Source organism: Haliaeetus albicilla, chromosome 13 (assembly GCF_947461875.1).
Source record: "Haliaeetus albicilla chromosome 13, bHalAlb1.1, whole genome shotgun sequence".
Lineage (NCBI taxonomy): Eukaryota > Metazoa > Chordata > Aves > Accipitriformes > Accipitridae > Haliaeetus > Haliaeetus albicilla.
In genome coordinates, this window is record NC_091495.1 from 42,267,577 (window position 1) to 42,293,924 (window position 26,348).

At 46.3% G+C, this 26,348-nt stretch overlaps 1 protein-coding gene across 1 annotated transcript; it reads left to right on the forward strand.

The window, feature by feature from the left end:
- Positions 1–132: 132 nt before the first annotated feature.
- CDS2 (CDP-diacylglycerol synthase 2) lies at positions 133–25,932 on the forward strand. The gene is made up of 13 exons (XM_069801183.1): positions 133–292; positions 13,160–13,302; positions 14,297–14,393; positions 14,803–14,900; positions 15,638–15,777; positions 16,201–16,259; positions 17,017–17,099; positions 17,969–18,056; positions 18,391–18,459; positions 19,122–19,274; positions 19,573–19,692; positions 20,316–20,419; positions 21,113–25,932. Exons 1-13 carry the CDS (start codon positions 230–232, stop codon positions 21,240–21,242), a joined length of 1,347 nt encoding a protein of 448 aa, XP_069657284.1. The 5' UTR covers positions 133–229; the 3' UTR covers positions 21,243–25,932.
- The last annotated feature ends 416 nt before the right edge of the window (positions 25,933–26,348 follow it).

Sequence of the window (26,348 nt, forward strand, 5' to 3'; positions counted from 1 at the left end):
CGGCGCGGTGGGGGGGGGGGGGGGGAAGCTCACATCCGGGTACACCTGGGCGGGGCCAGAGTTGGGCGAAGCCCCGCCCCCCGCTTCCCTCTCCGCGCCGTCGATTGGGCGGCGGTAGCGGCGGCGCTTCGCTCTTTGCCGCCCCCTGGTGGCCGCGGCTCGGAGTGGCTCAACGGCGGCGGCGGCGGTGGTGTCGGTGTCGGTGTCGGGCCGCGGGCGCGGGGCCGGGATGACCGAGCTGCGGCAGCGGCTCGGCCGGGAGCCCGGCGGGACGCGGGAGCCCGAGGAGAAGGTGGGGATGCGGGCCGGGGAGCGGAGGGGACGAGGCCGGGGAGCGGGGCCTGCGGCGGGCTGGCTGGTTGCGCGGCCTGCAGACGGCGGCGGGAGTGGCGGGCGGGGGACGGGGACGGGGACGGGGACGGGACCCACGGACGGGACCCTCCGCCGCCGCTTTCTCTCGCCGGGGCCGCCGCTGCCACCCCCGTCCTGCCCCGCTCCGTGCGCCTCTGCCCGTGCTCTCGCAGCGCCGGGGGGGCCCGCCGCTTGGTTGATTTGCCTCCCCCCGCCCCGGGCTAACCCCTTCGACAGCCCCAAAACCGGTGCCGAAGGAGCAAAGCCCGGCCCCGGGGCGAGTTTCTGTCCGTGGCTGGACAACCGGGTCCCCGATCCCGCCTTCTAGGAGCGCGGAAATCTGTGCATAGACTGTTTTGATGGCGGGGTGGTACAGAACCCCGCAGGTTCCCATAGGGAAGCCTTTGGTATCTCCTAAGTCATCCCTAAGTGGGGTGCGTGGTCTCCATCGATAGTTTAGCGAGGTTTAACAGTTGCATTTCTCCAAAGAGCCGTGAAAAGAAAACCCGACTCTCTTTTCCTGTAAAGTCTCTTCTCTTTCAAACCCAAGCCCAGCTGGATGCTCCCAGCTTGGCGGTCGCTCTGTGAGTCATGTCGTCACCCTTGTCATCTTTACCTCCCGCGCCTCCCCAGAGGGGAGAGGACCAAGAGGAATAAGCAGTCAAGAAAAACTTTGTAAATTATATTTGCAGGGTCACAGAGAGCAAAAACTGGAGGGAAAAGCGGTTCTTTTCTGCATTGGTGTTCAATGCGCCTGTCTTGGGAGCAACCCCGTATTTGTCCATTTGCCCTTAGTAGCATCATATTGATGTTTCCTCTCTTAATGCATGAAGTACGCAATTCAGAGGAGTGTGAAATCATCAGGCAAAACTGCCTTTTGCAATTTAAATGTCACATTTAATGCTGTTTTGAATGCCAGTTTAACACCTGCTAGGAGCTGTACAGTCAGGTTGAGGAAGCTTTATTGTTGTGATGTGATTAGAAAGGGAACTGGGACAGAAAGCGCTCACCGCGTCAAGAGTGGGTTGCCTTGATCTGAAGTTTCTGCCTTTTTTGTAGCTTACATGAAGCTGTCTCACATCCAGATTTGCTGAGCTCTGTTAAGAGAGCAATAAGATGGTTCCTGTTCTGTTGTTGTTGTTGTGCATAGGGCAAAGCTGTTTTCCTCTAGATAAGTACGTTTGTCTCAGCTGGAATTTACTTTGCAGCAGAAAGTCTTCAGGGAGTTTTATATTCCAGCAGTTTTGTGGGAGTTGGAAGACATCCCTCAGCAGCCTGGAAGGACTAGTACTGCTTAACTGGTATGCAAACAAACTCCCTCGGCCAAGCTGCAATCTTGCTTTAGCTACTTGTGATGCGTTCCTAAAGAAGGTCAGAGGGCCGCTATTTTGAGTGCAATCTTGTTATCTCCAGGCAAGTATGCTTTTTACTTATAATGAGCCTTCTGAAGGGCTCCTCTAATACTACCTTTGAGTCAATGACTTCAAGTGTCCTTACTAGAGAGAGGCAACATTTATGTTGTACTGCTCATCCTAAAGCAGCTCAAATGAATTGCAAGAGGAAAAAAAAAAGAAAAGATGTTTTCAAGTGGTGAAGAACAGCTCCTCTGAGGTGCTGAATGCGACATCTCTTAACGATAGAAAGCAGTTATGGGAGGCAGAGAGTTTCCCAAAACTGTTAAAATCAAGCCTGGTAGGAGATTACCTGGTAACAGTAACACTGCCATTAGTAAAACCCTACAGTATTGTGCTTTCCGTGGCAGCAGACTTCAGTGGCAGATTTTTTTCTTTCCTCCCCTGAGATCAAGCTGTTGTGTTTTTAGTGCTCGGGAAATGCCTGGCAAAGCTTGGGAATAACAGCAGTGTAAAGCCAACGCTGCAAAATTGCTCGTGCGCATCCAATTTATCGGTGGTCTTAGCCTGCCCAGTGCATTGCCCGCAGGTATTGTTGTCGAGAGGGGAGATTCCTGTTTCTGCTTTGTCATTCGGTTAGCCTTGCCAGTTTGTTTTGCCAAGAAAAATATTTTATCAATGCATATTGTATTCCACAGAAACCCTTGTGTCTTCTGAAAAGAGTTCTTGGCACGGTAAAAGAAACGAGTTAAAATGAGATGTAAACATCTCGGCTGGATTTAAGATTAGACCCAGAAAGTTGTATTTTGTACTTGTTCCCACTTTGTTGTTTTGATAATGGAAAGAGAGAGCCTGGTTTCACTTTCTGGTCCTCTAACCCTTGCACAGTGTCACAGCTTTGATGTTTTCCTTCCTGCTGGCACGGGACAATGCTTATAGCTGAAACTGTGCTGTTTCAGTTGAGACCGTCGTGCCAGAACATTTTTAAATCGATTTTTGTTAAAACTCTTGTGCAACACACAATCTTCGTCTCAAAGGGAACAAGGCAACATCTGTTTACTCTGATCAGTGAACTCCCTCTGATCTCTCCAGTGAAAAAACAGGGAAACTTGCCCTGATGTTATTTGTGCTTGGTACCCATTTTCTTAGTCCAGAGGACTTAGATGCTGTTAACTGTTGGCTGTTAGTGTATAGATATTTGAGTTTAAATGATTGAAACAAGTTCTAGTTTCTTGTTACCTTACAGATCCCATTCTCCCTTAGTCTTTGTAGACTCATTCCTTTGCTTTGTAGACTCATTCATTATCTAAAACCAGAGGTTGATGCCTTCTTTCCTGTGTTGTGTGCATCCCATTAAATCACATTTTCTCTTCCAGCTTCCAAAGAGAACAGGAAAAGTGCAAAAGAAAATTGTTTCACGATGCATGCAGAGCTCCTGAACACTTCTGCTGGTTTAATGGGATTTTAAGATCGTTTCTCAGTAGCTGTTTGTACTTCGTGTGACTCAACAGTGAGGACAGGATTTTTTCCTTTTCCGTCCTTTTGGTAGGATGTTGCACTACTAGTTGTCCAAAATCAAGGGGTGATCTCGGACATCCCATGGCCTAGTCCCATGGAAGGGGAGTAAGGCAGCTCTATTTAGAGGCAGGCTTATCTGAGCTGCAGATCACACCCCTACATCACTTGTGGCTTTGTTTACCGACCCCTTTGTCACTGGCAGGCAGTGTGTTGCTGGAAAATACTGTTCCTTTTAAGAGAGGTGGCAGCTGCAAGAGCAAATGGAAGCAGTCCCTGCAGCCGCTGTGCTGGCAGGCATTTTTGTGCAATGGCCTATGCAGGTGGATTCTTCCACCATGCAGCGTTCGGCACCTCCTTGCACCCATAGCAGCTGGGCCTGCTCATTTCTTATGGGAAGAGGGGTGATGGTGATTGCAAGAGTGTTGCTTCGCTGTTACAAGGTCTTGAAGAGCAGGTGTGAAGGGTACAGGGGTGAAATGTTTCCATACTTACAAAGGGCTCGATGATGAGGACTCTTGTTCTTTCCAGCCTGGTTTTGCAGTGGACTGACTGATGGTCTGACTTTTTATCTGGCTGCATCTCTATCATGTGGTACAAAAGGATGAGAGGAAGTGGCCTCAAGTTGCGGCAAGGGAGATTTAGGTTCGATATTAGGAAAACTTTCTGTACTGAGAGGGTTGTCACACATTGGAATGGGCTGCCCAGGGAAGTGATTGAGTCACCATCCTTGGAGGTATTCAGAAAGCGCGTAGACAGGGTACTCCATAACATGGTTTAGTGGGCATGGATGATGGTTGGGCTCGATCTTGAAGGTCTTTTCCAACCTAAATGATTCTATGATTCTATGAAAAAGTGAAAGACTCTGAATTCAAGCCTCATGATTTCTTGTGCTTCCAGGCATTTTGCAAGACTTCCCTAGTGATCTAAAGTGCTTTGAAGATGCTAAGCTAAGTAAATGCTGGGTGTTTGAACGCTGGTGCTAACAAGTAACTGTCCCTTAGGTCTGCTTGGGAGGGTGAAGGGTAGATGTGAACAGCTGCCTGGTATGTGCTGGAAAGGATGCAGCAGCTCTGATTTTGGTGTTTGTCTTGGGAAAGGGTGTAGGGCATAGAGAGATAACGGTGCAGGCGCTCTGAAGGTTTAGGCAATTTCAGATCCTGTTACTTCCCAAGTCACAGGAGAGCTCCTAGTAGTCGGGAGTTTGTGATAAGAAGATGAGGTTCTCGTAGGGCCAAACCCAATAAATCACTACAGTGATGCCTCTCTTCAACCTCATCCACGATTAAGGGAGGCAGAAGTATGAGTCTGCTTCCAGATGCACCCCAAAGGTTTATTTTTTTAATAGCTCAATATTATCTTAGGCTTGATACCAAGCATCAGTTTGCTTGGCTTCTGCTGAAGCATGAGCCTCATTTATTCTTGATAGATGCTAGCAATCTCAGGTCTGATGTGAGAATACATTTCAGCCTTCCTTGCTGTTTGATGCTCAGTTTTATGTGCACCTGCCAAGAGGAGTGCATTGTTGTCTGTTACTGTTAATTGTGGCAATGAGAAATTGGACTGATTGCATTTCTAATGGAGCTCATTATAACCGGCTGTCAAATTTAATACCTTTGTCAGCATCTGGCCTGCCCTGGAGCTGATGAAGGAGCTGCAGGCTGCTCATCATTTCCTTTGGATGGTGTTTGACTTGACCGCTACTCCTTTTTGCAAAATGCGCAGGCTCTCTGCCCATTTCCTTGCTCATTTGTGGCGATGCCAGAGAAGTTTAATGCAGGGAAGATGTTGTCATTTTAAGGGCTGGATGACTCCGCCTCGGGCTGTGAGGGAGTCCTTTCCTTCCCAGTCTGTGCGGAGCTGTGTGCAGCACTCGTGTGTGATAGAGGGAGCACGGACACTCTCAATGCTCAGGTTAAACCCCCGAAGTGCATATTGCTTTTCTGTTACTCAGCCCTGTGGACAGTTCAGAGCTGGCTTCTGTTTCCTATCCTTATTTAATGACTAGATGATTTATTTCTGTCTGGTCTGGAGGGCTACACGAGAGAGTGTCTCTCTTGCCAGTATCTGAAAGTCGCCGTTACCTCCAGGCAGATGGCTGACCTGTTTTCTGAAGTGCTCCCGCTGCGTCTTAGTGGATCTGGGAGCTTCTTACCAAGTTCCCTCTTGCCGCTCCAGCGGTCTGTCCTCGCTCCCGATCGCGGCTTGTTATTGTGTACAAGAAGGTCAGTATAGCGCAGGGTGATGGAGGGAGACCGTGGCACACCCACAGCTTCCGATGGATATTTGTGCTGTCTTCGACCCCCCCATTGCAGGTTGAGGTCAGGGCTCTTGCTTGGCGCTCAGATGAGCTGTTTTGTACGCGATCGATGTCTCTGCTTGCACTTCCAAAGCTGTGTGCTTGCAATGATATGCTGGGGATGATTCTTGTGAATGGAGGAATGTTTGGTGCTGAGAAGAGGGAAGCTGTGATGAGATGCTCGCGTTTCTCTTCCCAGCGGTGAGAAAAAACGAGGACTGATTTCACTGTCTGTCAACCACATACCACACATTAGGTGGCAAGAAAACCGTTTTATCCTCCTGCCTGCTTTTAATGAGCAGTGATGTGCACCAGGGGTAGACTCCCCTTGGAGATAAAACCCTTAGGACATGATCTTGTGTGAAGATGCAGCATTTCCAAGCAAATCCATATTTCCTTTCTGAAAGAAAAGAATACTGCCACTTTTCTTTGTATTGGCCAGGACACATCTGCAGGAATTTGGGGCAGAAAATTATTACTGTGCCTGTCAATAGCGCTATTGTTTTCCCCCAAAATGTGGTCTGTGTTAGCCTGTGTCCCTCCTGGTGATCTGCTTCACTTGAGTTTTCTCTGATTTCTGTTTTCCAGGACTATAAAGGACCATGAAGTTTCATAGATTTTTCTTTAGAACAAGTAGTGTGATAGTCTGTAGGTTTATGATGATAGCTGTGACTTCAGAAAACTACTGATTTGGGTTCATCAGGATTACATCTAAACGTAACTGGTCCAAGTCCCACATGGCTCCTTTCCTTGATTAGTTCAAATAAAGCCAATGGGATTGACTGGTAGAGAAATGTGAACACAATTGTGGTGTCACCTTATAGTCAGCAAATTAAATAGACTGGTAAGATTTTTTTCCGATTAGGTTTTGGAAAAATATGTTTAACTCCAGAGGAATTGAGGGTCAGAAGCCATCGGCCTTGGCCTGATGCAAGCTCTCATTTCGAAGGACAAAAATAGACTTTCCCTGCACTAACGTTCTGATGCGAATAGCGTACCCGATGCTGCAGAGCTGTTTGTTCTCCCTCTTGTTTCTCACAGATCTTCCAGAAAACAACAGGTTGAAATGTCTGCAGAATTGTGCAGACGCAGCTCTAAGCTGGGGCAGCCTCTTTCAGACACTGATTCCAAGAGGCACTTAGGAGCTTGGCTTTCTTGTTTCTCTACGTGTTTCTCCATCTCTGCAGGGACAACAAAGTCTGCCAGTTCGGTAAATGGCACAATAGCAGATGGATGCCACTTAGATCCAGGAGCACCCAGCACTGAAGCCTATCTCCAAAACATCTCCATCACGTCTTTCAGAGGGGGAGGCAGGTTCCTTTCTTAGCAGTAGGAAATTCTGGGGGAATGCCAGAACCAGCAACCTATTTTTGTGCTTTTTTTGTATACAATAGCTTCTGGAAAGAACTTGGAGCCTGATGCATTTACCTTCTTGATTTCCTGGAATAAACAGACCCCAGAGTGGGTGCTGTGCTGGGGGCCAGGCAGAGGATTAACTTGTGCTGAGTGAGTCACAGGGATATGCGACTTCGCATGAATCATATTTGCTGACACTGAGATCAGGCTCTTGTATCAGACTGTTGTTCTGCTAAATGCAAACTGCGCATACCTCCAATCACATCCCACTGGCAAGCTGAGCTTGCTTGTGTTCAAAACAAAGCGGGCGGCTTTGGGAACATAAGATGGCAATGGGAGTTTTCTTAGTCATTTCAGCCACTATGCAAACATTTATGCTTTTTGTGATGTTAGCTGCTAATGGTCTCCATTTTTAGGCATGCCCTAATTTCTGTGTGTGCTTTCAACTGGAATATGGTTTTTGGGGGATGGGGAAGGGAGTCCCATATCAACATAAATGAAACCTGAGATTTGTTGATTTTTTTTTGAGACAACAAATAAAGCAGTCACCACTAGATGCCAGCTTGGTGGCGTATCTTGATGGAGGGACATGAGAAACTTGAATTTAACTGCCCTGCAGGTCACTTCACAGCCTAAGAAGTTCAAGCACTTTGCCCTAGACCAGCACCAGGACACAAGCTACTTTGTGCCCACTTGCAAAAAGCCAGTGCTTTTCGGGGACCTTAGTACAAATCAAGCCTGGGTGCTTGTTTGCTTCTTCCTTCTAGTGCTAATGGTCTCCAAACTTCTCTCTCGTTTCACCCTTCTGGCTTGTAAACCTCTAAAAGAGAATATCCTGTCATTAGGGAGTAACGGGAGGATTTTTTGCCTTGATGTCACCTTGAGGACAGAGGTCTTGGTGGATCTGTCTGAGGTGGGTTTGGCTGTGGCGTGGCAGCCACCGGAGATGGGCAGGTGCCGTGTAGGTAAAGCAGTGAAGAAGGGGAGAGGGGAACAGAACAGACAGTTCTCCTGGATGTAGGAAGTAAAACCACTTTTGAAAAACATTGAGATTTTCATAACTGAGGCCGCTGGGTTTGTATCCATTAGACTAATTATATTGGCCTTGATCCTGCAAATGTGCTCAGAGGTGAGAATAGTAGAGGCTTTAGTACAGTTGGTCCCTGTTGTTCTAGCTGTCAATTTTATTGCCTGAAAAAGCAACTATATTTTTCTTTTTAACAGTGCATTAGCATTTTCCATCACAGCTTTTTGTTAAAATCTGGCGGGAAGTCTAAATAAAACAGCACCTTGCTTCAAGAAAGGTGCACAAATAATGGGATTTCTTGAACTACTTTAATCTACCAGCATTGAATACTTAACTGTATCTCTGTATTGGGCAGAAAATTTTTGGCAGGGAGGTAGCTGACTTGTTTCTATGACAACTGAGATCATGTCATGGATACTTGGGCAAAAAAACAGAGTGCTTACAGCTTCTGCTGCGAGAAAGCCATTTAAAATATGAGTACAAATTTCTTACTGCGTACTTGATGGAGTTAAGTGGTTTAAAGAAAGCTAAGACAACTCCTTTCTCCATTTGCCTTTCTTTAGGTGATAAAATATTTGTTCACAAATGTTGCTTAGATCTGCTGATTTCACAGATATAATAAGGAAGTAGGTATCTGGCTTTTTTACTCTGTCTGCTCTGCTTCACCAGTCAGGAGAAACAGCCCTTGCAGAGATCTGTGGGTTTTACTCTTTCTTCTCATCATGGCTTGTGTAGAAATGAACAAGTTAGCATAAAATATATGTTGCTATCTTGATTTTATTCCTGCATTACTTATTCCCTTGATTCTTTAAGAAGCCTTCAATATTGAGATGATAAATTGAAGAAGGAGCACTGGGCTTGCCTACGGTGCTGGACAGGCAGATTTGCACAAAAGAGCCCTTCAATTTAATAACTCCATGTTGGTAACAAAAGCCAGTAAAAGCTACTGCATCTCATTGTGTTTTAACAGTAAAAGAAACAGAAAAATAAAGCCAGATTCCCAGGTAACTGGAGGGAAGGTTTCCTTTACTCTTATTAAGGGTTTTTAATTGTTTCCTGGCTCTGCATCATGCACATGGATTTCTAACATCTTGGCACACATTTGCACTGAGTGCTCTGCCTCCCTTCTGCCTGGGAGGAGAGAGGCAGAGGGAATATCAACAACTGAACCAGCAGGAAAAATTGGTGAGGGAGGGCTGTGGTAAGAGAATATGGAATAAATACAGCTGGAGACAGCTATGTCCCAGTGCAGAAGCACCAGTGTAAAGTGGCGGGATTGCTGAAAGGTGCTGCATTTTCATTTGTCTGGGCAGCATCTGGTTCAATGAGACCCTGGTGCAAGATTGAAGCTTTTAGGTACCTGTGTTGTGCTGTGTTAGTTGCTACTTCAAAGTCATAGTTGGTTCAGGCGTGATCAGATGTATGTGAGGATCAGCCTGTGGCTAAATAGCTTCGATTTTAGGAAGAACCTAAACAACAACTAAAAAAAGGCAGAAAAAAGGTCCGTGGAAGGGTAAAGGAGAGAGTACGGTCCAGTGGCTGGGAAAGGAGACAAGTCATGATTTCTGCGTTAACTTACTGCAAGTCTGAGTCTCTCCAGGCTTTTCTTTCAAGGGCAGAAATAGCAGAAAACAGCAGAGAAGAGGCGTCAGAAGCCTGGTGTTTCTTAGGGGAGCAGCAGAATTGGTGACAGAATACCATCTATTAGACCCAGCTTCCCTGAAACACTGTTTGTACTGGCATTGCAGGACACTCTGCAGTCTGTGGCTTAACACAGCCTAAACCTGTGCCTTGCAGTCACAAGCTCATTGCAGAAGCACTCTGTAATGAGCTTAAATTTTCACCGGCGATAGCCCTCAGCAAGCATCACTCACTGTCGTCTGTGCCGGTTTGCACTCTTTGCTTGCTACTGCAAGCCGCTTTGCGGAAAGCATTGCTATCTGATGATTATCCTTTGGGGATGGGGATCTGTCTGGCTCGGTTGGAGGACTAGCAAGATAGCAGTGGAAATGTGCAGGAGGGTGTTACCAAGGCAATGCCACAGCTGGATTAAGTAGCCCAGACCAGGGTGCATCACGCTCAGGCTTAAACAAGTTATTTAGCACCCTGCTTAGCTGCTTAAACTGGTGATTTGTAGGCTGATGGTTGCAATTTGCATAAAAGGTATAAAAATAGTGTCAATTACTGAGTCCTCTCCATAGCCTATATCTGGCACAATGTCCTATATAATCTCAACACTTCATTTCAGAGAGAGGTCTAAGTAGGGAGAAGAGCTGATTCCCAACACGGCTCAGTTGTTTTCGAAGTGAAGATGTTAAAATGTATGCTAGCCTTCACTTTAAGTGGCGATTTCTTCCATAAGGGAAAATGTTTTCTTCCAGCTCCCATCAGGCTTAAATTGAGGAAGTGAGACATGTGGCAGGAATGAGTCCTCCATTTAATGTTGAACCCTAACAACATCCCTTTATCTTGACAGACCTCTTGACTGCCTTCATTGTACTCTCTGGAAGTAACGTGGCAATGTTTGTTGGAGCTGTGGGTATTGTGTGCCTGTTGCACAACCTCTCCTGTTCCCACTGCTGAGGATGAAGTGGGGAAAAGCGGGACGCATGCACCATTGGACTGATCCAGTGAGGCTTTGCTCCTGCTCTTGGAGACTGAAACACTTTGCAGCATGAGGTTTGGTTTGCGTTTGTGCTGAAATTGGTGGATCAGGTAACTGGTGATGTGGTTTACATCAATTCAGCTGTACCATCAGTGTCTTGCAATTAGTGCAAGAAATCATCGTCTGGGCTATGGCAGAAATCGGGACTGCCTATTCCAGAAGCTGTTAGATTAGCTTGGTTGCAACATCAAATTCCTCTGTTTCTTGAGCTATGCAGTTGCTTTCATCTTTCATGTTCTTGGCCTGGAGTGGAAGGGAGGAAGGCATCAGTGCTCTTTCCCTTTCTTTTGGTCTCTGAGAGCTTTGCGAAACTTCTGATCCTCTGGGCCACAGGCAAGGAATAATTTGCCTGCTTTGCACTTAGCCTTGCAATGTTAGTGCTTTGGGGAATAAACTGCAGGGATGCTGGCTTGGATCTGCTTCCTCGTTTCAATGCCTAGTCCTTTTATTGCATGGCTGGCGAGCCTGGGACTTGCATGAGATGGTGGATTCTTGGACTACATTAGAAACCTGCTTGAGGTTTTTGGTTTTAGCCTATACAGATGATGGTGGTTGCCCTAAGTACCTAAGCACTTCCTTGCCCATTTGATTTGAATCAGTCACATTAATTTTTCTTTTTTAGAAATCTGCAACAAGAGAAGAAAACCCCCCATTTCCTACATGTAATCTAGAAGACAGAAGGAGAAACTGAGTTTGATCAGGCTGGAGCTGAAGTTTTTCTCTGTTATTTAGGTTGCTCACAGGGGAATTCTGCAGAGAATCCTTTTCTTGGAGAAAGCATAGAGAAAACATTGAAATAGGAAACATAGACTGTAGCTAAATACAGTGCACTGATTTCGCAAAACCTGCTCAGGAGCAGGGCCCCTGACCTGTGCTGTGCTATAGGATGCCAAACTCATGGTCTGCGGGGAGTTTTATCATTTCCAGTCTTTTTGCTTGCTGCCATTTGCAGCTGCCTTATGGATTCAATCTTTTGTGTGTTCCCAGCTAAATGGCACTAATCTCTCTGAAGTCCGAGGGACAAGTGGATTTTACAGGTCAGTTAAAAAACAGCTGAAAAAAAATCCAAGTTGCATTTCTTTGCCAGCTCTTCAAACCCACGTGAGCGCTGGCAGAAGTATTTAGTTTTGCTTTCCTCTTGCTTCCCAGTGGATGGGAACGGAAAGAAGCAAGCGCGGAGCAAGGTGAGCAAGAGGGGACGCAGGGTGTGACTGGTGCGATGGCTGGTGCTTTGCTCGTCCACGGAAGTTATCTCTGACAGCACTGTTGTATTTTTAGCTGCCTCCACCTGACTGTGTCTAGCTGTCCTTGTCTGTTTTAAGAACCTGGCCTGCAGCCATTGATATGTTACAGCTTGGGAAGTAATTATCTTCTCCTGCGTTAAATAAGGGAGCTGCTCAAGTCTTACTGCTCTAGTGAACTACAAATACCCCTCGATTTGGTTACACCAAAGCAGTTGCAGTGGATGCTTGTTTTGGTGGGGGTCCCCCCTCTCCGAGCGCAGGGCAGCACTGCCTGGGAGCCCAAAGGGATGAAGTCGCTTTGTTTGCAGAGCTCCCTGTGTTTGTCAGCTTGGCTCCCTCCTTGCTTTTCCTGCAAACATGCTTGCTTTTCCAGGAGTTTTAAAATAGCCCATGGTCTGAGGCCAAACGCATGGGCTCTGCCTTGCCTGATGCACGAGTGCTCCCCAGGGACTGGTGTTTTCCTTCCTTGCTTCAAGGACTGAGGAGCAGGATGAAGCTCTGCCACTGAAATGAGGGGCAAAATGTGGAAGTTTGGATTCGTCCCCTATTCAGGAGCTGGACTGGAGCCAAAACTGCCACTGGGGAGAGGGCATGGGACTGCCTGGGAGCCAGGAGGTCGTTCCTAATCCTTTGTCCGCCACTGGCCTGTTGCAGAGCCTTCAGTAACCTCCTATCTCGCCTGTATTTATTTACCCCCTAAATACAGGACTTTGCTCTGAGCTAAGTGCTGGAGCAGTACAAGGGGCAGGCAAAGCACGTGTGTTCATTTCCAATACATCAGGTTTCTTCTGTGGTCAGAGAGGATGGTTGGGCCTGAGCGATAAGCCATGCTCTTCCTCTTCAGCTATTTGAGGATGGGCTTGGTGTTATTTTTAGTGCCCTCATGTAAAGTCAGCACTTGAAAAGTCTGTCTGAAAGCCTTGAGCCTGTCTACTTGGGGGCCTTTCTGTCTAATTTGGGCAGTGTTGCATACTTGGAGATCTGCCTGGAGATTGGGAGACCTTGTAAAAATTCCTGCTAACAAGCTTGTGTCCCTTAAGCACTTGCTGTACTTGGAGATACTTATTAATCAACTGCGAGGCATCTTTAACTGTTCAGAGGGAACAGATCCTTTTCTGTGGCTGCTGCTGAGACTGATGAAGAGTAAAACCCATCATGTATGTCACCTAAAACACTTGATGTTGTTTCTCATGGGTATAACCCTGTGTAATACCCAGAATATTTTCTTCTCTTTCTCTCACACAGAAGCAGAGTGGTGGTGAGTGTTACATGCAGTGGGTTGGTCTGAGTGTCTTCAAAGAGTGCCAGCACTGTGTGTAGTAAAGCTCTTTGTCTCTCTTTAACTTGCAGGAGTCCGAGTCTGAGAACAAGCTGGATGGAGAGACAGCATCAGACAGCGAAAGCAAATCTGAATTTGGAGGATCGCCCCCGGTGCCAACATCGGATGACACTCCAGAGGTCCTGAACAGAGCTCTCTCCAACCTGTCCTCAAGGTAGCATTCACTGAGCATCATTCCTCTCTGCTGCCAGGGCCCCTGCATCTTCACGGCGCCTTTCCTAGCCCCAGCGGTGGCTGCTGGAAGCTGAATAAGCAGCTCTCAGAAGCGCTGCGCTCTCCCTCCCTGGCATGCAAGCAGGAAGGTGCCCCCGCGGCCACAGGAGACAGAAGATGAAGGTGATGCTAGTGGGGAGAGCAGAGCGCAGCGCTCAGGGCTGCTGTGCGTGGGAGAGGACTGGTGGCAGAGGAGTGCTGCGGGAGGGCCACCTCGCTGCGTCCTTGGTCTTGGCAGGTGAAAAGAGCCCTGGGTGGGGCAGAAGATGTGTTTAGCTTTGACAGAACTCTCGGCAAAGGCTTCAACTGCGGTGGTTTTTAACCACTAGTGTGACCTACTTCTGCAGGAATGCATGAGAAAAGCATGCTGATAAGGACAAGATTTAAGAACAAACTGGGAATGTTCTCTACAGGCTGCTCTGGGGGGAAAGCATCTTACTTATATCACGGGAGAAAGTATCTCTCCTGGGTGTGCTGTGAGGATGAGAGAGGCTCAAGGCAGGATCTGTTGGAGAGTAGCGAGGGTTCGACACACCAGGGCCCATGCCTGCTCTTGAAACGAGTGCAGAGAGGGGTAATGGTCCCCATTTTATTTGAACTTACCATGCAGCTTGTCCAAGGTGTGGGAATCCTGTAGCAGAACAGGAGCAGACACTCTCCTGTCCCATTTCAGTGCCCTTAGAGATGCTCTGCACCTGGCTAATGCTTTCTGCATTTAGTGACGTTCATAGCAGGGGAGACTGAGCTAAACTGTAGCCTTGCAGCTGCTGCAACCAGGCCTTCATCAGTGGATCAAGATCTCTGCAGCACTCAAAGGAAACTTGGGGTTTCCAGGGCTCAGTTTCCTTCCTGTGACGTACAGAGAGCAGAAGTGCTGTCCTGCTTCCTTGCTTTGTTTTGACTTTCTCTAATGTATTTCCTTCTCTATGGCTTAGATGGAAGAATTGGTGGGTAAGAGGCATCCTCACGCTGGCAATGATTACCTTCTTCTTCATCATCATCTACTTGGGACCCATGGTCTTAATGACAATAGTAAGTGCTCCAAAGAGATGCCCTGATGTTCACAGCAGTAGGGGGAAGGTTGCTGGGACCTTTGCTGGGGTAGGAAGCTCAGGACCTCATATTTTGGAGGTCCTTATTCAGCTTGCTGGATTTCTCTCTCCATGGAGGAAACCTGGAAGGAATCTGTGACCACCTGCCCCAGCAGTCAGCATTTAGCTACAATTGAAACTAATACAAGGAGTTGTTAGAAACCTCCTGCAAAGGAAAGGGAAGGGAAAAACAACGTGGTGAGCTTCCCATGTTGGATTAGGAGACTCCTGGCAGACCGATAGCAACTGCTTAAGGACATTTTGCTCTGCACATGCATGTTTTTTATCTCCTGGAGGAAAGAGATGTTTAACCAACATGTATTACAGCTTCTGTATGTCTTTTTGTGTAGGTGATGTGTGTCCAGATCAAATGTTTCCATGAGATTATCACTATTGGCTATAATGTGTACCACTCGTATGACCTACCCTGGTTCAGGACGCTCAGCTGGTGAGTAAGGGGGCTGTTCCCCTCCCCAGGCTTGTGTGCAGCAGTAACGCTTCATCCCGTTGCAGACAGGCAGCAAGAGGATCATCTGGCTACCTCCAAACCAGAGACCCTGGGATTGCTGTGTGTTGACCAGTGTCATGTGTTAGCAGCTCTTGTGAAGGAAGAGCTCCCACAAACCTTGATAGATCGATATCTTGAAAGAGCCCGTATTGATAAAGTTTGTCCTGTTGTTAATGAAGTGCAGAGATTTGAATCCCATGATCTGTGCAAGGGACAGCATTGACAGGCATCACCACTTAGAGATGGACATGATTGCTTGGGTGGGATGGGATTTTTTAGGTGGTTGTGAAACAGGGCTGAACGTTGGGACATAAGGGCTGGGGAGAGGGCAGGAGCAGCGCTTTCAGGAAGCACAGAGCGGGTGATTTAAGGATGCACAGACTCGCAGAGGCCTGTTGAGGAGTGCCACCTAAAGGCAGAAAGTCTTTGTGCATCAGGCGGCCAAACCCAAACCCCAGCGGTTTGATCCATGGCAAAGTGGAGCTGAGTGATGCAGCCACTAATTTGAATGAAGGTAACATTTCTAGACTGGGGGAAATAAAGTTCTGGCTGTCACTTGAAGAAAGCCTGTTTTCAGTGTACCAGAGCAATGTAAAGACCTTGGGGATCAGTCACTTTCTGTGTTTCTCCAGAAGCCTTTTAGGGTTCCTCCTAACGAGCATCTGCATCCTTCGCAGGTACTTCCTGCTCTGTGTAAACTACTTTTTCTATGGCGAGACTGTGACGGATTATTTCTTCACCTTGGTTCAGAGAGAGGAGCCCCTGCGAATTCTCAGCAAATACCACCGCTTCATTTCTTTCGCCCTGTACTTAACAGGTAGCGACCACATTTTCTGTTGCTTAATCTTGTCTGGGCTGGAGGGAAGAAATCTCCTTGAACCACTCTTGTTCTGAGTATTGTGTCCAATGCAGGATCCATAGCAAATTATCTCTGCTCTTCAGTGATGCTGGAACTTGGCTGCATGGTTAGAGTAGTGGTGGGAAATCTCTTCTTCCATGAGGCTCTGTAGAAGAAAACTCCGTAATCTGGATGGGACAGCCAGGCTTGGTTGTTCATCTGTCCAAGTGTTACCTGTAGGCAATGGTACTTTGTGACTTCTCAAGTAGCGTGTTTTCCCACTCCACGTTGCTGCTTTACTCAAGTAAAATCCTAAGGAGCTGTGCAATGTCATGGTAAAAAAGTATTTCTTACTGTTGAAGATACATTCCCACCATTTACTTTTCTACTGTCTCTCAACAGGTTTCTGCATGTTTGTCTTGAGTCTGGTGAAGAAACACTATCGCCTCCAATTCTACATGGTAAGGTTAAATGCAGGGCCTGGCTGCTCCCAGTTGGAGGCAGAAGGAATAATGTAGCCTGCTTGAAAACATTGTGTAGAGGACTATGTGTCAGTAGATGCTTCTGTGCTGGTCATGCGTTGTAATGCTGCCTGGAAGAAAAGTTACTGTGAGCAGACTGTATTTTTAGGAAGCTGGCTCTGACCAAATTTCCCTGCAAACATGTATTCTCTTCTCTCTGCACTTGTGGATGCTATTAAGAAACTTTCTGCAAGCTGAGAGGACTGCACAAGGCTACTTGACTCTTGTGCTGAGCATAGATCACCACCAGAGTTAACTGGCTATGTCCTCCTTTTCCCAAACATCAGTAAGGCATTGCTTGTATTCGACTGTTGACATGGCTAGTTTTGCTTTCCAGTATATTCAGCATGCAGGGATATGGCTTGGATATCTATCAGTCTTCTCTTCTTATATCGTCAGAAGGCTGAGTGAGATATGTGGGATAGGTGTAGGCTAAAGAGCATTTAGTCCAGCAGAAGTCTTCCCAATGAAGGTCACTTCTGGGCTTGAGCTGAGGAACATGCCCATAAATTACTATGGGTGACTGTTCACTGCTCTTCGTGACTCTTGGTGTTTGTCAAGGTGAAGGTGCATGCTAGAAATGCACATGTGCATGAGCCGTTCTCTGAGAGGTAGCTAACAGCATCTGATTTCTGCCAGTGATGCATATGGGCAGTGTCTCTAGGCAGGCTGGACTGCATGCCGTCTTCTCTTCCAGTTTGGATGGACCCATGTGACGTTGCTGATTGTTGTTACCCAGTCGCACCTCATCATTCACAACCTGTTTGAAGGAATGATATGGTGAGTCGCCATGCATTCTGAGTTGCTTTCATTTCTGCAGCCTGAAATGAATTACCATGTTTTGAGTTAAAACTGTTCTTTTAAAAAACCAAATGGCCAAGGAGAAGGTACTTCCTGTGAGGGACCAACCTGTTCAGAATAGAAAAGCAAAAGATTGAGTGACATGTCAGCAATTTAAGACTTGCTTTGTGCTACTTGAGAAATATAGAGAGTTGTTGTAAAGAAGCATCTCAAAATTGCTGTGGGGTGCAGGGACCTTTCAGGCGGTGTCAGGCCTGTGTAAGTGCTTTCTCTTTATACCCACATCTAGCAAATGGATGGGAAAGTGCTGCTTGGCACTTGATTTGGGGCAATGCTGTCAGCATCATGTTAAAAGCAGCACTTTGAAAGGAAGGAGATTGCAGCCTCCCGCCTTACTCCAGCTGCCGTGCAGAGGAGAAGCCCCTTCGGTGGTCTTTCCAAAACCAGCAGGGCTGGAAACTAATTTTGGCCACTTTAAGATTGCATGTTCCTCTGCGCGTCACAACCAGCCCAGAGTGCTTTGGGAGCTGCCTGCTTACAGCTAAAATACAGCCTCTCCGGGGGGGGAAAGGAGGCAACTGTCTAACAGCGTGTCATGTGTGGCAAAAAACAATGTGCGTAAAACAGGCCATTCTGGGTATACGACCTGCTTTTTAGTCCAGAGAACTAGAGTAGTCCCCCAGATTTCCCGAGGAGCTTCAAGTGGTTGCTCCTTGCATTGCTTTGGAGGGGGAGATGTTGATGTGATGGCACCGCAAAGCATCTTATGAAGCAACTGCTCATTTAGTTAAGTCATGGAGTTGTCTGATCTTGGCACTTTCCAATGGTTTGATTCTTCTCCTATCTAGGTTCATCGTCCCAATTTCCTGTGTGATCTGCAATGACATCATGGCATACATGTTTGGGTTCTTCTTTGGCCGCACACCACTCATCAAGGTTTGTAACACTTTGGTGGACAAAACACGCATTTTGGCTTCTTTGGGTCTTAGCCCTGCGTTCCTTCATCTCCAGTTCTGTGGCTTGTCATGGGTCTGAAGCAAGCCTCCAAATTAAACTTGGTGTGTTTCACAGTCTTTGAGGCTGTAATGTTAAATGAACCATTTCAGACCGAGGTGTTAGTGTCAGCTTCTGACCAAACTCTTATTTGTTGGTTGTTGGCACCAATTTGTACTTGCCTCAGCAAATCACAAGTGAGGAAGGGCTGCATAGGTGTGAGGTGGTGTGCAGAGATGTACAGTTTGTAATTACCCCTTCTCTCTCTCCCTGGCAGCTCTCCCCAAAGAAGACCTGGGAGGGTTTTATTGGAGGATTTTTTGCCACCGTTTTGTTTGGATTGCTGGTAAGTAGCAATCATAGTGCTTATTTCATTGGTCTTTTCCCTTCATAGGGTGACATTGTTTTGTCTAAACACAGTCAAGCTTTAAGCTCTCCCAGCTCTTGTCCAAGACTTCATATTTTCCTTACTGACTAGGATTTGAACTGGTCCATGGCTGTGTTCTGTGGTGTGTGTAGATACTGCAGATGGAGCAGCGTACTGGAGGAAGTTTTTAGTCCCTTTTAGACCCTGTGACATGTTTTATTACAATAATTATCCTTGAAATTTTCTCTCTGCTCCTGTTGGATGAATGCTGTGCATCATTTCAAGGGCTGTGCAGGGAATTCAGCGCTCTTGGAATACTCTTCTCTGTTTTTATGACAATCTCTGTGTCTTCTTGTTTCTGTCTTGTCAGCCAAACAGTGCAGTCTGTCTCAGCCCGTTCGTACAGGGCTCTGATCACTGCATGCTGAACTGATGCACTTACTGAAAAAAATGCTTACTCTGCCTTTAGCCAATTACTGCTTCTCAGGAGAGTAATCTTCTTAATGAAGCTGGGAGTGTGGCTCCCTCCTCACCGTGTCTCCTTGAGTGGCCTTTTCCCTTGAGAGCGTCTTTGCCACATTGCTCAGGAAAATATTAATCCTGCTTTTTTTTGCTGCGTCTCTTTTTCTCTCTCCTTGAAGCTGTCCTATGTGATGTCCGGGTACCGGTGCTTCACCTGTCCAGTGGAGTTCAACAATGATACCAACAGCTTCACAGTGGACTGTGAGCCATCCGAGCTGTTCCAGCTACAGGAGTACAACATCCCCTTGGTGCTGCAGTCTGTGGTGGGCTGGGTAGGACTCTCTGTTTATTGGATCTTATTTATTGGGATAGGAAAACTAAGAGATCAGGGCTTTATTTTGATGGTCTTTGAAGGAACATGACAAGGGATGATGGTACATCCAGAAAAAGGGGGAATTTGAGTAGTGCTGCATGCTGGTTGAAGGCCCAAAGGAGTTGTCCCAAGTTGTCCCATTAACCCACTGGAAAACCAAGTAACCTAAAGCCCGGAGAGGAGATGAAAGAGGGACAAGCAGTGGACAGTGCTATTCTAATTGAAAATCCTTCTCTGACATGTTTTTCTTTCTGCAGAAGACAGTCCGGATGTACCCCTTCCAAATCCACAGCATCGCACTGTCTACTTTTGCCTCCCTCATTGGGCCGTTTGGAGGCTTCTTTGCTAGTGGATTTAAGAGGGCCTTCAAAATCAAGGTGAGGATGGTGAAGGTCATTTACATTTTAGAAAGGAAAGACTAAATGGTTGCTACCACTCCAAATAGTCCCTGTGCTCCGAGGAGTGGCAGACTGGGCGCTTTGGGAAGGGAGAGGAGGTTTGTTCAGTCACAGATAAAATGCTGGAGCAGGATCTAGGTTGTTTGACTGAACGGAGAGAGACCTTGAAATTTCAACTGTGATATTCTAAATGCCGCTTTGGTGCAGAACTTGAGGTAGAGGAAGAAAGACCCAGTCAGGAAATTTTGCAATTTGAGGCTTCCCTTGATGTCTTGCAGGCTGGTTTTACGTATAAACAGTCCGTGTTCAGTTATGATGCCTTGAAAGGCAAGACAGGGTTGCAAGAGATAAACACTAGCCTTCCTTGACCTTTAAGTGACAGATCTGAGTCAAGCCTTGATGTCTCTCAGGCACTGGTAATCTTCATAACGGAGAAACTTTTAAAACCAGGGAGAGATTAAACAAAATGTCTTCTTAGTCTGACTTTTGCCTTCTGGGAAGAATTAGAGCAAGGGTATAAGGGTCATGCATAGAGGTACATAGGCAAGTACATGTAATGGGCATTTGAAACTGCTAAATGCAATCCCTTCTGCTTGGCACAGGACTTTGCCAACACAATCCCAGGGCACGGAGGTATCATGGACCGCTTTGACTGTCAGTACCTGATGGCTACCTTTGTTAACGTGTACATTGCAAGCTTTATCAGGTATTTATTGCTTTGCAGTGAAGTTTGGGGGCCCTGTCAAACTAAAGTTAGGTACAGGCTTGTAATAAGAGACGGTTGTTATCCCTGTTAGATTAACATCTAAAAATACAAGACAAAGAAAGAGAGGAAATGGAGGCTTGAAGAAGAGAAGCATCTTTTAGCAAGGTCATGCAGAGCTGAAAACACAACCCTCATTTCCCAGGGTCTGCTATTCCAATCTCTCTGAAATTCCTCCATGTCCCTTCTGCATCCCTGCGAATCTTGAGTAGGGTTTCCAGAATTGAAATAGCAGAAAAACCTAATTTTGTAGCATTAACAAGTATTCTGTAGCCAAGCGTAGAAGAAAGCCTGTAGGTACATAAAAGATGTACTGAACGAGTTGAGGAACTGTCCTTATATGGCTGCTTTGATTTTTGAAGGGGAGCATCTGCTGATAAGGGAAGATGCACAACCCTCTTGAAACAGATTGGGTTTGGGTGGGCTTTTTTTTCTTTGTTTACTGTTCAGCATCCTGTGCCTTTTGCATCCATTTCCACATCTCAAATGGAGTTAAGCTCCCTGGGTAGAACTGGTGAAGGAATGGGCAACATGGCTATTGCTTCAAGCCTGTTATTTTGATGAAATTGCATTTGGGTTGTCAGATCATTTGAGATGTAGCAATGTGACTCATTGATAATGATGCTTTTGTTTCAGAGGTCCGAACCCAAGCAAACTGATCCAGCAGTTCTTAACCTTGCGGCCAGACCAGCAGCTCCACATCTTCAACACGCTAAAAGCACACCTTGTTGACAAGGGTATGTTAGGTAGCTTGGAGGACGCATAGACAGCCGGGCAATTGGAACAGGACTGAAAACAGACAAGCCTCCTTGAGGAAATTCCTGGCTTGCCTGATTTAAGACAATAACAAGGCCTCATTTCACTGTAACTTTTCTTCCTTTCTTGGTAAATGTTTGCATTTGTGGGTTTTTTTAATAACATATTTATATAGCTTTGGTTCAAATGAGCAAATCTTGGGTTTCTAGCTGAAAAGGAGTTAAGGCTTGGAAGGACTGTTGGGTGAAGTAGGAGGGTATGACTGTCCTCATGGTCTGTTCTTAACCTTCAATGCATGTGGGCAGAGCTGAACTTTTTCTGTGAGTGTGTTTATGCAGGGAATACACAAAGCGTTGCTGTACAACTGCCTCTGCACATGGGAGCCAGCAGGGAAGGTGAAGCCGTGCAGCTCCCCTGGCCATTGTGCCAGGCTGTGTTCACGATGGCAACTCTGGGGACCATCATTTTCTCCGGTGGTAACTGTGAATGCTATGTTAATTTTCCCAGAAAGCCATGTTTATGCCTGTGTGCAGTCTCCTTCTGGACTGCACGGTGAGCACAAGGCTCCGTTAATTGGAAGAGGATCTTGTACTAATCCAGCCATATTTCCTCTGCCCAGCCAGGCATGTGCATCTATTTTCACTTGCTGTTTTTTGCAGTGCCTCTCACGTTCCCCTCTTATGGATGATATTTTGGCAAATAAGATTTTTATAACCAATTAAACCAGAAATAGACTGGGGACAAGGAGTCAAGAAACTGCTAGTTGCTTGTGGGAATGTGGGAGGTTCAAATTGCTTCAAAACTGAATCAAGTAAATAGGTGTTAAACAACATTGAAGTTTCATTGAGTAATTCCTGCCAAGTAAGAACAACCCTTTAAATAACTTGGTTCATTTTTCCCCCATCAAATAACCTTTAAGAAACACTGAACCACACTTTCTTATTTCTCAATGGTTGGAAACCCTGCACTGGGATATTTTAAGTAATTTGAAGAGCAGTTTCCAACTCTTTTTTTTTTTTTTTTTTTTCTGAAGTTTGCTGGTTGGGGCTCCAGCACCCCGCTGGTGCTTTCAGCTGGGTATTTTGTTTTTCTTTCAGGGATCATGTCTATCACCTGTTTGTTACTTGAGTTCTAGATGTCATGCTGCTGAGTTTATCATGGTCTATATTGCATTTCAGTCTGGGTTCATTTACCTGCAGGCTTCTGTCCTGCTTTGCTTACTAAATCTTGTCATAAATAGTTTGTACTTAATAGTTGCAAGTTTTATCTAAGTACTTTCCTTTATTTTGTCATACTTTTTTATTATTTAAAAATGAGAGCCCTAAAGATTGTAAAGCTTCTCTTTTTTTTTTTCTTTTGTGATCAGATAGTGAAAATATCCCTGGTTTACACCTTATGCAATGTTCCCAAACACAAGGTGACTCTGATTTTACTTTCCATAGTTTGTGCATGGGAGAGAGAAACTTTACCTTATTTTAACCTGGGGAACGAGTGACAGGGGAAGATAATACAGAAGTACATTGCTGTTTTCAAACAGTTGCTGACATAAACCTTATACACAGACCCCCCCATATGAAGACATGTACATGCTGCAAGCTAGCTAAGCATTGACAGAAAATAAAACACCTGAAAATACTTTGTAGTTCATACTCCATGTTCTGATTCTGCCATTGCTTTCATTTACCCTGAGTGAGCAAGAGAGTGCACGTGTGTGTGTAAATACATTAACAGATACCAACCTCTCTCTTAACATTTCTATAGGACACTTTCTGTGTGGTAAGCTCTGCTTCATCTCCCTAAACAGGAACCACAGGGCAGAAGTTTGTGCCCGTTGTACTGCAAATACAGGTATTTGATCAAAAGCACAGATAGTGGAGAAGGGTCTGTTTCCACAAAGTATTTTCAGCATGGTGCTGGCAAAGTTGTTGGCTTCTGGCAGGAGTCAGGACTGCTATGACAGAGCCAGTTCAGGATTGCATTTGGTTAATGCCAGTGGTGTACACAAAGGCTTTTCTGAACTAGTTGTGGAGACTATTCCCTTCCAGCTTGAATTAGGCAGGGATTTATTTTCTGTCAACTTAGAGGATATTGGTCCAAGCCCATAATTTGAAAATTGGAGGGGAGAATTGAGGTGCTTCCATCTTGCATTGCCCGGGGAGAATATTTGGTCTGTGTTTCATGACAATTTGGCTGAGTTTAGCTAGGCAAAGTGAGGGCACCTGCAAGGAGTACCGGGGCTGGGAGTAGGTGTGGAAGTGATAGGGTTTTGTGTAGTCCCTGAGAAGTAGTTTGCCCTGTGGGGTCAGACAAGCTGGTGCTTTTCTGGATTCTCCCTGCCCGTTGCCAACATCTGCCAAAATCCCTTGTAGTGCACTCGTTGGGTCATAAGTCAGTCATCAGAAGAAGCTATAGTGTTGATAAATATTACAAAAATGTACTGCTCTTTATATTAAGAAATTTTTCATATGGGTCTTTAGTCTCCTGCTCATCTTGCTTTAAACCTTTTGTACCTCTTTAGTTGTAATTAGTGGGGCAAAAATTGAACGCAAAGCTTTTCTGCATGCTTTTGATTTGAAGTAGCATTTGGGCCTTTTTGAAGGGGTGTAATGCTGAATGTGGACACTGGAGGGCAAAGCAGTTGCATTTGGTGGCTTCCTAGGGCTGGGAGAGAAGCAGCAGCAATAGTGCGTGTGGGTGGCTTTCCTGATGAGCTCACAGCTTTATTCTTGCTTCCTTCCCAGCAGTGCAGTTAAAGTGTGGACTTCCAAGCCTGTTTTGATCCTGAAGGGTAAAGCTACGTGGAAGGGTTTAGCATCCTGCAATGAGGTTTAGTAAACTGAATGGGAACAGTGCATCCATTTGAGAGATGAGGCGGAAGGAGGGAGATGGGTGTTGTTAAGATTATTTGGAAGCTGTACAGTTGAACTTGCTGAGAAATACTGGCGAGCGCCATAGTGTGTCCTCCGTCAGGCTGAGAACTGTGGCTGGCGAACCCACTTCTACACCACTGGTATGAATATATGTGATAGTACCACTCAGCGACAGCGTGCTGCCTGGGGGAGCATTTGGTGGGTTTTCCTCATCAGCCCAGCCTGTGAGTGGCTTTCGTTTGCTGTAGATACTTCAAGTTAGACTTGGAAAGTTAGACGAAATGAAAAGCTGATGTTATGGCTCTGGCTATCCTTAAAGGAGATAACTGTGATGCCAAGGGACATATAGCAAGACATGTTGCACCTCTCTTCATTGCATTAAGCCTTGCAGGACCGTGGTCATGCTGCAGCTCTCACAAGAATTTAGGTTCAGAGGGACGCTGACGTAGCTAGCACTGCTGGAGAGGCCAAAGTGACACCAGGGATGTCTAGGTAAGGTGATGCAGGGATGCTCATGTGAAGTTTCTCCAGCTGCAGGGCTCGAGCTCAGCATTGGACAATAGTTTTTGTTCACAGTGGGCTCTGTGACCGGAGAAGTTCCTCCTGCTTGTGCCCAGCAAGAGGGAAATAACTGTGAGAACAGACCAGGAAGGGGGGTGGTACTGTATCAGCCAGCGTGTGTGCTTGGGTCGGAAGGAAGAGAAAAGTAGGATTTGGCCAATGTGAAGCTTATGAGGGTATGACTGCTGCCTGGCATGGGACAGGCTGGGTTGGAAACCACCTCTTCACGAGCAGTCACTGCTTTTCCAGTTGGAGCGGACAGAGAGAGACATGAGTGTGTTTAATAAGCAAAGGGATGGCATGTGGCTAGAGAGCTGCTTTTGCATAGTGTGAGAAGCTGGCTGTCCTGGTGAGGTGACTCTAAATGTTCATGACGTTTGTTTGCTGGTGGGTCATTTAGCGATATGAGTCAGACACTGGTTTGATCCACAGTCTGAGCAGGCACGGCTGGGCTAGGTCTATATAGACGAGCACTTGGCATGCTCTGGTAGGAATTTGCTTCTCCAAGTCTGGTTGTAGCCCAAATTAGTTTGCAGATGGGATGCCTGCCCAGATCGTGGCCTGCAGTGCTCAGCGAAACATCAAAACCCAGTTTCTGAATACAGTGTCATGTCCTGTGCTGATCAGCTTGTAGTATTTAGATATTCTTTGGGGTGATGGGCTCAGAAGTCTGCTGACACTGATTCTGAAGGGGCAGCTGTTGCCTGGGGTTTATGGTACCCTGTGCAGCTCATGAAGCTGGAAATCCCATAGCATCACCTAATACGTGGCACCAGGTTGTGAAATGCCAGTATCTTACATTCCAAGGTATGTCTCCTGTTTCCGATGTGTGCAGCGAGTTCCTCTGAGCATGCTTGCAGTGGGATCCTGGCATTTCTTCCTTCCGCTGCCTCTAACCAGCTCTGTGTGATAGGAGGAGGGCAAAGCTGTGTGGAAAGCATCCGTACGGCCCATCCAGACCCTCCTGGGGACAAGTGTTTGTCACAAAAAGCATTGCATGAAAGCTCCTGTGGTTCCTGCCCTCTGTAACCAGCCCTGGAATTGCATTTTGTACTACTGTAATCTTTGTGTGCTCCTGTTCTCCAGACCTGATGTGTTTCTACCATCTGCTTCTTTCTCTGTGCATTGTTCTTTTGATTAATGTTTTAGCTACACAAGTAGAGTTGCCTTTCTTTGACTGAATGTCCGAATGTGATATATTGTATATTTTAAAGTATTTACCCTATTTATATACTATATGTTACTGTTAAATAAAAATAAGTTCCATTATCTGTAGTGGAGTTTTATTCAGCGCTGTTAGCAAGTGGGGGAGATGCTGAAAACCTCCTTGCTGTGCTTTGTAAAGCAGATGGGTCTGTTTTAAACTCAGATTCCCCCATTCCTTGCCCTGTAGCTCTCCTTCCTTGAGGATCTTCCTAAGAGCAGACCTGGTTGTGGCAAAGATACACGTGGAGGCTGTAGATGGGCTGAGCCCACAGGCAGAATTGGACCATCCACGTCCTGCATGAGGGACACAAACAAACAGCTGCGTTTCCAGGGTGGATTGTAGTGGAAGCTGTGATCAGATCAGAGGCCTATCTTGGTCGAAGATGAGTGAGGTGTTGGCACCACCATGCCCTGCAAATCAGCTCATTTTGACCTAAAGATTTCATTGGCAATGTGAAAAACTGTTGGAATTCCACTTA